At 32.8% G+C, this 12,643-nt stretch overlaps 2 protein-coding genes across 3 annotated transcripts; both read left to right on the forward strand.

Moving 5' to 3' along the window:
• Positions 1-5,419: 5,419 nt before the first annotated feature.
• On the forward strand, positions 5,420-5,923 carry LOC109193902. The gene has a single exon (XM_019344730.1). It carries the CDS (start codon positions 5,420-5,422, stop codon positions 5,921-5,923), a length of 504 nt encoding a protein of 167 aa, XP_019200275.1.
• Positions 5,924-11,379: 5,456 nt separating this feature from the next.
• On the forward strand, positions 11,380-12,643 carry LOC109193832 (LOB domain-containing protein 15-like). Of its 2 annotated transcripts, none has more exons than XM_019344659.1 (3): positions 11,380-11,524; positions 11,760-12,012; positions 12,140-12,643. In XM_019344659.1, exons 1-3 carry the CDS (start codon positions 11,511-11,513, stop codon positions 12,521-12,523), a joined length of 651 nt encoding a protein of 216 aa, XP_019200204.1. In that variant the 5' UTR covers positions 11,380-11,510; the 3' UTR covers positions 12,524-12,643. The 2 variants fall into 2 exon arrangements, with proteins under 2 accessions (XP_019200204.1, XP_019200206.1); XM_019344661.1 differs by lacking the exon at positions 11,380-11,524 and adding an exon at positions 11,576-11,675.

The following is a 12,643-nucleotide window of genomic DNA, read 5'->3' on the forward strand; positions in this document are numbered from 1 at the left end:
AAGTCAATGGGATTAACAGATTGTTTAAACGATGACGTTAAAGCTTTCATGTGCACGTTGGACTGAAGAACGTAATACTCTTATGAGGATAACCATGTGATGATGGGCGGTCACATGAATTTTCTGGATTTGCATGTGCCTATAAATTAAATTTTCTGTTGCAAGTACGAGAATTTTTAAAACAAAGTATATTTATGTTTTTAACAATTTATTCTTAAAATTTTAGAGAAACTACCATAAACGTTTTGTAATCGTTTTTGTAATTAAAAATATTTTCGAATGTATTTATGTCAAATTAAAACATCTTTTAGTAATCTACAAATACAATTTTTTCTAGATTATCGCATTCGTGTCTCTCTGTATATATCCCATTTGTGATCTTTTTTTTGTGTGGGTACTACCTATATGGTGCTTAACGATGAGTAGGAAACCAATCTATTATTGGTCGTGTTTTAAGTACTCCGTATAAGGTATAACCTTAAATAGTTAATACAACAAGACTTTGAAGAAATGTCCTTAATCTTAAACATGCAAACCCCCATAGTTTTTAAGAAAATATTATTCGTATCAAATATTTTATTAATCAAGTTATCATATATATTGAGTTTGTCAAATAATTGACTTAATAATAATCACAAAGTTCAAAGGTAGGATTCATGACAAATTTCATTGCGGAGCTATGGGACCTCATAGAGGGGCATATCATTGTTAAAAACCGTGGATTGAGTAGGATTGTGGTGGAGACAGACTCTGAAACGATGGTCTAGGCCATTAAAGGAGACTCTGAGTCCTGCCCAGAAGTTCAAACCTTGATAACTGATTGCAAAGCCATTTTGAGGTAGGTGGGAGATATTAATATCACCTATGTGCTCCGGAAAGGTAACCAATGTGCAGACCACATGACTAATATGGGACAAGCTAGCTACTAGGAACGTTGGTCCTTGATCACCCTCCCGAGGGAATTAGGGCGCTTCTTGAGAAGAATGCTTGTGGCGACGTATCTACTAATCTTAGGACCTATTGGTCCCTCGGGCGTAAATAAATAAATAATCACAAAGTTCAAAGTTTGACTCCACATGAAATTTGCTTATTAGACATCTTGATTTGAGCGTGTCAGTTATGAACAACATAAATTAATGGTTTAATTTACATTGAGTTAATACCCAAAATCGTCCTCAACTATAGTGGTTTTTCTCAATTTCGTCCTAAACGATTTTAGTGACCTAATATCGTCCCAGACTTTTGTGTTTCGCTCAATTTAGTCCTTTCATTTGTTATTCCGTCAAATTGGTGTTAAATAAAGGGACAATTCAGTAATGTCAATATTGATCTCTCTTTACTTTCAACTTGTGAAGTGCGAAATTCCTCTTTCTTGTACGAATTACACCCAGAATTACTCCCGGACCTGCGAATCAAATTTTATATTCACAGTTTTAGGAGTAATTCGTAAAAAAAAAAAAAAAAAAAAGATTTCGCAATTCACATGTCTATGAGTAAAGAGATGTCAATATTATTAAAATTACTGAATTGTCTATTTATTTAACACCAAATAGACAAAATAACAAATGAGGGACTAAATTGAGCAAAAACACAAAAGTCTGGGACTAAATTGAGCGAAACACAAAAGTGTGGGACGATATTAGGTCACCAAAGTTGTTTAGGATGAAATTGAGAAAAACCACTATAGTCGAGGACGATTTTGGGTATTAACTCAATTTACATTCTTGTACTTGTTTGTCGGCTAAAAGGTTACAAGCACCTATGGGTATGGACAACCTAGGTTGATTTACTTTTTCTGTTGTTATTTAGTGACTAGGGTCATAAGGCGCGTTCCATCAAAAGCATCCTTTTTCGGGTAATGACTAAAAACTTTTATGTAAATAAGAGTTTATCTATATATCATCATTTATTTTTTATTTGAATGACTGGAATACCATACCTCGCAAAAAATCAACTAATCATCTCTCTAGAACTCTTGAAACGTAACACCACCAAGAGACACTCGCCCTATCTTCACTTAAAATATTATCTGAAGGGGAATTATATTTTCCATCATCCACAAAACTTGAATGCTCTGAAAGGATACACCCGTCACATATAAAATCATCCGCCCTATACTATATAGTTAAAGAGATAGATAAAAATGATATTAGTTGAACTAGGGTTGGTTTCATCATGATATTAGTTAAAAATGATATTAGTTGTCACTTCACCAAACGTGGAAATTAATACTTTCCAAAAATGGTGATGGAGTCATCCACCATACCAACCTCAAGCTTGCTTGTGGCAAATTTTACTCTGGACCATGGTCTAAAATGACACTCATTCTGTATAATTAATTCTGTTTGTATAATCGGTTCAGTTTCATTTCAGCATAACTAAAGTTTCATTTTGTTCTAACTACAGTTTCATTTGATATTATACATCCAGTACGCTTATTACATTGAGACCTGTTATTGAAGTTCATTTTATACACACTGTAGTTTTATTACAAAACACGACTAAATTATAATTCTAATTCAACTCCGGTTTCATTGGATAGTATAGACTCAAATATGTGGAATTATTATTCAATTTCATTTTATATACACTGTAATTTTATTACAACACAACTAAAGTATCATTTTGATATAACTATAGTTTATTTGACAATATACATTCAATATGTGAAAAACATGTTATTCAATTTCTTTTTTATACATATTGTGATTTTATTTAAGCAAAATTAAAGTATCATTTCAATTCAACTACGTACAGTTTAATTTGACGATATACACACAATATAATATGTGAGACATGTTATTCGGTTTCATTTTATACATACTGCAGTTTAATTTCAACACAACTAAAGTAGTAAAACATCATTTCAATTTAATTACAATTTCATTTGATAATATAAATACATGCACATAAATATGTGAGAGAAGTTATTCAGCTTCATTTTTAGATACACTATAGTTTCATTTTATTTTGAACATATCAGAAATATAATATTTGTTAAATATAACGACCGTTGTTTCTTTACTTATAAAATTACGCCGTTTTAAAACCATGATCCACCGTATAACAATTGCTTACGTGTTACTTTATCCTCACCTGCAACTGAACGTTTGTTGCCTAAATTAGAATTTACATTAAATCCATGAAAAGAAAGGAAACTAACTAAATCGATCTGCCAACCGCCCACTGCATGTACTGATCAACGTAACCATGGTTAGAGAGTTTTGGTATTGCAACAATTATAATTAATTTGAAATCGATTTATTACTTGTCGGTATGATGATACATGAGAATTTATTACTTTCACCAAAAAAATAAAAAATAAAATGAAGAATTTATTATAAATGAGTTGAATTATGATAAGTTTCTTAAAATCAAGTTATGTAGATTTATAATCGGATCTATTTCCTCTTGCATAAATACTAGCTCCTCCTCACTAGGCAAACCAAGTCTTATTGGTATATGTATTTAATTTGCTATTAACATATATGTATCCACGTTTAACATATGATATACCTTCAATTTATTTATCTACCACGTTCAAATATTATGTAATATAGCAAATACATAATGTTGATTGAATGTACATAATCTATTAACTGGAAGTACATAATCTGGATCAAGATTTACAATACTTATGGTAATCATTGTACGCTATATAATTGCAATCCAATCCACGAGGTTGATCACGTCCTCTTATACCAAGCCCATAATTCCTTTCACGGTCACCGATGCTTATAATGTAGAATAGGGTCCACATAACAATATTGACTTCGATACATGTTGATTTTTAATAAACTATAAGATCATTTTTAATAAATTACAATATATTTTATTTTGATTTGAAATACATTCAAAATGAACCTACAAGAAATATACTAAAAGTACATTAAAATGAACTTATAATATACTAAAAATGAATATTTAAGAAAATTTAATTTACAAAATAGATTAATACTGCACAACGTAATTTGCCTATTATCAATTATTTAATCACACTTTAAGCCGGTCCATAGTTTAAACTCGCGCGGACCATATCCTAATTAAGACTAGTAAGTCTATAACTTTTTCAAATGTCATATATGTACTATATATGCCTAGAACGAGAGTGGCTTTATACCTAAAAGATTCGTTCTTCGAATGACAAAGACATCATCATTGAAATGTTCGGAATTACTACCTACGTTATATATTCAAATAACATGTGAATAACTTTGTGATCTAGAGATTTTGTGTTCAAAAAAAATTTTGTACTGTGATCTAGTGGCACAGAGTGACTCTCTCAAATAGGAGGTCATGTGTTTGTGCGATACTACAAGTTTATTAATCTTCTTAATTTACCTGCTAAGATCACAATGCAGAGTTTACCCAATACACATAGACACTCTAACCATAATAATAACTTATGATGACTCTCTCTCTCTCTCTCTCTCTATATATATATATATATATATATATATATATATATATATATATAAAGGGGTTCCTGTACGGTTGAGCTGAGGGGGGTTCCTGTGCGGTTGAGGGTGCCAGGGGCAAGAACCATTAATTTTGCTTAAATCAACGTTTAGATTACCAAAATTAAATTAAAAAATACGGTGACATTTTGATAATTTTTGCATCTAGGTAAATTTAAGGTGTTTGTGTTTGGATTTAATGTGCGTGAGTTTTGTGGTTAATATGTGTGTGGTTTGTACTTAAGGTGCGTGTAGTTTGTGCTTAAGGTGCGTGAGGGTTGTGCATAAGGTGCGTGAGGTTAGTGATTAATGTCAGTAGTTGTTGAAACTTAGGGTGCGTGAGGTTTTTGCTTAAGGTGCGTGGGGTTTGTGTTTAATGTGCGTGGGGTTAGTGATTAATGTCAGTAGTTGTTGAAATTTAAGGTGTGTGAGTAATACTTAAAGTGCGTCAGTTTAATGCTTAATGTGCATGTGTTTTATGCTTAATGTGCGTGAGTTTTTGCTTAATGTGAGTCATTTTAAAATCTTAAATGCGTGAATTTTGTGCTTAAGGTGCGTGGTTTATGTACCTAATGTGAGTGATTTGAGTTCTTAAAGTACTTTGTTTGTGTGCTTAAGGTGCGTGATGATTTTTATATTTAAGATGCGTCATGTTAATGTTTAAAGTGCGTCTAACTGCACAACCGCACGAGAAGTATCATCCGCACCTGAACCCTTCCATATATATATATATATAAAAGTTAGGAATAGCCTCCTGCTAGCCAGTAGCCAATTCCAACAGGCAATAAGAATATATAAAATATTTGCATGGTGTGTCATCAATCAATCCATAAATAAATACTGTTCCCTTCTCACTTCTTGCTCCTCCATAGATCTTGAACTGGGGGTATGTATTGTAGTTGACTTGCGGATTGAGAGAGAATTGAAAGTATACCCAAAACACCAAAAAAAAAAAAAAAAAAATGTTCAGTTCTGGTAGCCATGGCGAACAAGAATTTCTTATAATAAAGCCAGATGACAAGTTTTTCTCAAGGCTGTTATCGAAGGAGAAAGCCAAAGGCGGCGGCGGCGGAGATTCCTCGTTGAGATTCTACTACCGCGCAGGATGTTCCGGCTCCATTCCGTTCCACTGGGAATCACAGCCGGGAACGCCCAAACACGCCCTTCCCGATTCTTGCATCTTCAATCCTCCGCTCACTCCTCCGCCTTCGTTCCATAGCTCCGCCGCCGCCGCCCACCCCAAATCCATGCAAAAACAACCCTCGAAGACCAAGCTTTTTCTCTCCAATTTCCCCGGGAAATTAGCCCGGTCTTCTTCCACCCCCGCCGGCGATTTTCCACCTTCACCTCTGTTCTCCCGTGGCCGGAGTCGGAGTTCTAAGGGCGGCTTCGGAAGGTTTTACTATGTAAAGAACATGAAGAGAGCACTTCTGTCGGTGGTCGGTCGTGGTGGTTCTTCAGTTTGACTTAATAAAATATAGATAATATGATTATGAGAATAATATAATGGAGGTCCGATCCGCATGTATATTATCTAGGTTGTATCGAGTGTTGTAAAATACTTGTTTTTACACTACTCGGTGTAACCATACTAAATGTGATTGCATTTTGTTCTTTTAAATTACATATGAGCATATATTACTTTATTAATAAGGTTAAAATAGTACAACCAAAGATGGAGTGAGGGGCCTTACTTCTCAAAGGCTGGTGAGAGACAAGGGGATCCCCATCGTCTTTGACTAGTTAAGTTTTTTTCACTCAATCACTCGAATAGTAAGGTCCCTTTGTTTCTGGCCTTACTATTTCAATTCATTTGTTTCGAGTATGGACTTGATTATTAAACACAGTTTTAAATGCCTCATTTGGATTTGGATTTTTATAGTGTTTTGAGTGGTATTTTAATAAAATTGTATTTAAAAAAAAAAAATTAACAAATTACATACTATATGATTTTAATTAATATGGATAGTGACATAGTGTTACGTTACTATCAAGAGTGCACCACGCAGAATTTGGGATAATTTGCACTCGATATAGTGCTAATCATGTGTTGCATTATAAAATAAATCACTGATATACATATTTATTTTAAATATATTGTATGTTTTTTTATTGTATAACAAATTTAGTATTATTAAGTTAATTATATTTGGATATATTTTATTTTTAATGTATTACTTGTATCGGTAGTCTTCGATCGAATATAATTTTAAAAATGGTCCATTCTTGCATTATTGTTGGAAGACCCTAAGCATGAAAGCAATAGGTTTTAGGGACCCTGGAAAGTGATGTTGCGGACTTGCGCTCTGATCCGTACCTTGTTTTAATTTGGTTATTATTTAACGGCAAATTATTGTGTCGATTATAGTCCACAAAGTGCTGCATGGACTATAGTAAAAAGTACATTTTTAATATATTAAATGTACATTATTTGTATTCTGAATGTATATTATATAATATAATGTACATTTGAATGTATATTATTTAACAGTATACAAAATATGATCCACGTTATTTAACGTAATTAAACATTTGAGTTCAATTTAAGGATGTTAAGTGGGCTTGATAAAATCAACATGGACTCGGAAGTCGGAAGTCGGAACTATAACGGGCTGAGTTAGGGCGACTCATATTAATAGGGCTAACCTAATAGTGAAATAGCATTTTTATTCTTTCAAAGTCGGTTCCGTGAACAAAACATGCGGTAAGTGATATGTAACAATCGTTATGCTCTGGAGTAAGGTGGACACGGCTCTATGTTCATAATTACTGAATTATATGTTCATAATTAAGGCTCCCTGTACACTCCGTGCTCCTATTCGGGTCGAGGCAAACAGTTCGGATCAAGATCAACGGGTCAATGTCAAACCCGTCTTGATTGCACCTATTTAAGGGCACTTGACCCTTCATTTTTTGTTAGGGGGGGGGGGGGGATCCTCCTCTCCACTGAGAACATAGAATCCTCTATAGTCTCTCTAAACATTCAAAAACAACATTGAATAAAAGAGTTCTTTGATTTTATATTCATATGATTCTCATACTTGCTTTATACATACGATATACACTCCGAATAATTATTCACATCATTATATATTCATAATTTTTGAATTTCATATTAATAATTATTAAATTATATATTCACAATTATTGAACTCTATATTCGTAATTACTGAATTATATGTTTATAATTATAAAATTATATATTCATAATTTTTGAATTTTATATTCACAATTATTGAATCTCTATATTCATAATTACAGAATTATATGTTCATAATTATGTTCACAACTCTATGTTCATAATTATAGAATTATATGTTCAAAAACAATATATTCATAATTATAAAGAGTAATGGTAAGTGGTGGAAGAATTAATTTGGCGGTGCTAATGATAAAGAAGCAAGATCACATGTTTAATTTGTGTGATTAAGGAATTATTAACACAGAATCTCTATCTCTGCACTCCACAGCCACAGCCCACAGGGTGAAAAAAGTCAACCACATTAATGATGATTCACATGGCATTGTAAGATATAAGAAGGAAATTCTAAAAAAAAAAAAAAATTAATAATAATAAAATAAAACAAAAAATCAAATTAATTGAATCCTCGTACAGTAAACTACAAATGGCATTGATGGGGGCTATACAACATCCTGCATAAGTATCTTACTTGAGAAAAATACTTTTAAAGAGTTTTTAAAAATATATTGATATTTTTATAGTGTTTATTGATATTTTGTTGGAAAAAATAGCTTAAAAAATGGCATAAAAAGACATGTTAAGTGGCTATTTTGTGGTACAATTATCAGTGGGGTCCACTTTCGATTTGAGTCGGGTTAAATTCTAACTATGCCAAACTCCGGAACTGCCATCGAAACTGTGGTCTCGGCCAAAGGAGGCCGAGACGAGACAAGGCACCAAGGCCGAAACTGACTGGAAGTTTCGGCCTACACGAACCTGTACTGCTTTCTGTGACCGTTGGGTTCAATTCTTACTGTTACGGAATTAATTCTTTGAATTAATTTCAATCTTTATTTTTGAATTGAAACCCATGGTAAATGTTGCTGTTACAGGGTGTAGTGGGGGTGCCTTAAAGTGCCTCATTAAAAGCTTTTGGCTCCTTCACCCCTATATAAGAGAGGTAGTGAGAAACAGATTTTTATACACTACAGCACTACCACTATACACAAAACATTGTTTTCCAGCCTCAAAATTCTGCTTCTACTCACTTTCTTTGCCTACTGTGTTCAGAGCTTGTCTTGCTCGCCGGATCCTTTGTTTGAATGCTCAAACATTGGATCATAGCAAGTTTTATCCTGGGAAGCCTAGGCCACAACGCTTCTAGCATCTTTGGGAGGTGGCAAATAAGGTTTTAAGGAAAGAGTGCTCACTTGACTCTTGCAAAAACCCAACACCAAACACTAGCCAAATTTCTTCATCTTTTCTTCCCTTCTTTCCAGAAAATAATAATCTTATTTTTTTGATTATTATTGGTGTTTTCTACCAACGGTACCAACATATTTTATTTGTTTTGATTCATATTTCAAAGATAAAGTCTTATTCAAGTATTTGGATTTTATATGTGATGTTCAAAAAAAATTACATTGATAATATCACCAAATAGTAGACTTTGAATTTGGAATGCCGATAGATTATAGATATCCCTATCTTGGAGTACCAATAGCAAGATATTCTCACAAATTTTGGAATTTTTTTTTTTTTAAAAAAAAAACTTTAATTTGGCTGTCTAAGAACCGGTAGACTAGCAAATTAAAGGTTGATGCAAGCCGTTTGCGAATAGACTAGCACACCAATTCATGTAGGTCTACTTAACTAGTATGCCAATCGACTAGCAAAGGCTTTTATGTTTAATGTATTAGTTTTATTATATTATAATTAATATAATAAACACTTGATCAGTTAGCATGATTCTCATCTGATTATGAACATATATATATATATATATATATATATATATATATATAATCCTAATCATATGAGAATCACTTATCATGTGAGAACTTGTGGAAAAATTCAATTATTAATCTACAAGACCCGATGTATGAAAAATCAAGTAGAAAATGAGCGGATCAATTTCATAAATATTACAAAATTTTATTTATTTTCAACCGTTAATTCTACCCGATCAATTGTTTGAATTTGTCTCCAGGTTCTCACCTCACCTGATTATAGACACACACACACACACACTTTGTCCGCAGGTTCTCACCTGATTGGACTCAACGTCTAAATTGTAGACATTTCTTTTGGATAAGACGATTAACTTGAAGATTTAAAGATCGAACTATTAACATTTGATTAATGATGGATGAGTCCTTTCAATTCAACCAGAATTATGTTAGTTGCTAATACATGATGATTAAAACCTTTCATGTATTAAAACCTTAGCTTGTAAGAAAGAGAATCAAATACATGCTCGAATTTCTTGTGTTCTCTATCTACCCACCCAAATATATATATATATATATATATATATATATATATATATATTTTTTTTTTTTTTCGACACTGTTGGATATATAATAATAGATTAATAGGTGTGATTGATTAAGAGAAAAAGAGTAGTTGGGCGATAGATACAGAAAACGGAATTGAATGACATAAATTAAGTAAAAAACAGGAGATGGAGATCTTATACTAAATCGTGAATATTTACAAAAATAATTAATTATAACAATTAACAAGAATATAATGACAATTACTTGTGTCAGTTGTGCGAAATGCGTTGTTCCCTAAATTATTTTAATCCTAATCACAGCAGCGCATTTATGAAAAAGTATAATTAAAAAAATTATTTTTATAAGGAAAGACCTCCCTATGAGGCCGCAAACGGATACGTGAGACGGGTTGAAACACGATAAAAATATAATATTTATACTAAAAATACAATACTAATCATGAATAAAGTACGTGTTTTTATTCATAAGAGAAAGTGTAATACTTTTTTAAAAAATGTAATATTTTAAAATCAAAATATAATAGTATTATATTACAATTTTTATCAAAAGTATTCACACTTTATTTTATAGCTAATAAACGATTTATTCCTGATTAGTATTACACTTTCGGGTATAAGTATACATTTTCATATTGACCGACCCGTCTAACGGATCCACACAAATTTTTACCTTTTATATTATAAGTGTATAGAAAATATGACATTTTAATTTAAAAAAAAAATTACACATCCCACGTAAAACAATCTCACATTATATAGGTATCAAACATAGCTTTAAAATATCTCACATTATATAGTTTGAATAATATAAATTCCACCCCCTCTCGTATGGAAATTAAAAATCAATCTTGCCACCACTTTGTCCCTTAATTGGGCTGGCCCGATGTGAATGAGGATTAGTCTGAGTATGATACAGACTTAAAAATTAGGACTTATTCATGACACCTTATGGTCTGATAAAAAAATAATATAAATTCCAACAAAACATCTCACATTACATACATGGTATAGGTTTAGCAACATAAACTTGGAAGGAACACAAACTAATACATTATTTAAAGGCAACATATTCTTAGATGGGTCTGTATTTGCTGTTTTGTGTCAATATCATTACATATTTAACATTACGCTACAAATTATAATTAATAGCGATCGGACAATTTTATTTCTATATACTTACACACACATTTTGATGGTATAATGCTGGATTCCACCCGGATTATAATTAATAGCGATCGGACAATTTTATTTCTATATACTTACACACACATTTTGATGGTATAATGCTGGATTCCACCCGGACATTAATTTCAATTCATATCAATATACCTAGGTAGATGTTCCTTATTTGCTTTCAGTAATTTTAATTTATCACATTTAGTAATACTAAACAATAATGGACCAGACCATCCTTTTCTTGTATTCCTTGCCTTTTAAGCACTCTCTTTCCATGCCACCACCCCCATCCCAACATACCTATATTTTCTGTCTTTCTCCCCTCAACCCCTTCCCTCTTTCTCTCTCTTCAAAACCTCATACACCCTCCACATATACATACAGCATATATGCCTGAATGTCCAGAGAAAGGTAACCCATCATCTTCAACATATAATGAATCCCCCCACCCCACACCCATATATATAAAATATGGGATGAGATTATAAAACTAAATAACTTGTTTTTCTTTACTTTGATAATTTGTTTGATCATCGCTTTGAAGTATTGCTTGTTGTTATACGTGCGTATATATGGTGTTTGTATAATTATTTCTTCATTTATTTATTTATTTATTTATTGTGATTGTGATTGTAATGATGTATAGGGAGAGATACGAGGAGATAGGGAAGAAGATAAAGCGGGAGCACGATGACTTGTCTCAGATGGGAAGAAGGCCGCCACCGCCGCCTCCCGGCGGAACCCTAAACACCATCACTCCTTGCGCCGCCTGTAAGCTTCTGCGCCGTCGCTGCACTCAAGAATGTCCCTTTTCGCCCTACTTTTCCCCCCACGAACCCCACAAATTCGCCTCCGTCCACAAAGTTTTCGGAGCTAGCAACGTTTCCAAGATGCTAATGGTACCTATACGTACACTACAAGTATATATAAAACCCTAATATATATATATATATATATATATATATATATATATATATATATATATATATATAGATGAATTTAATTTGTGCATTATTATATTTGCAGGAGGTTCCAGAGAGGCAAAGGGCAGAGACGGCGAACAGTTTAGTATATGAAGCAAATGTGAGGCTAAGAGATCCAGTTTATGGGTGCATGGGGGCAATTTCGGCATTACAGCAGAAGGTACAAGCTTTACAAGCTGAGCTTAATGCAGTGAAGACAGAGATTATGAGGTACAAGTTTGGGGAAGGCACCAATAATGACATTAATACCATTATTCCTTCTTCTCATCATCACCATGCAAATGCATCTTCACTTCTTACTTCCGGTGTTGTTTCTGTTGCTGCACCGCCGCCCTCCTCCTCTTCATTCTACACTCCGCCACCGTCTTCTTCCTCTGCCGCCGATTTTGGCATCGTTTCCAGTGAGAATATATCGTATTTTGGGTGAATTAATTAATTATGGACCTTTCATTCTGATTTATTTAACTTATATATATTTATGACGGAATTTATATATATATATATATATTATAATTACAGGTAATAAATTGATCGTTGGTACCATAAA

Source organism: Ipomoea nil, unplaced genomic scaffold, assembly GCF_001879475.1.
Source record: "Ipomoea nil cultivar Tokyo-kokei standard unplaced genomic scaffold, Asagao_1.1 scaffold1932, whole genome shotgun sequence".
NCBI lineage: Eukaryota > Viridiplantae > Streptophyta > Magnoliopsida > Solanales > Convolvulaceae > Ipomoea > Ipomoea nil.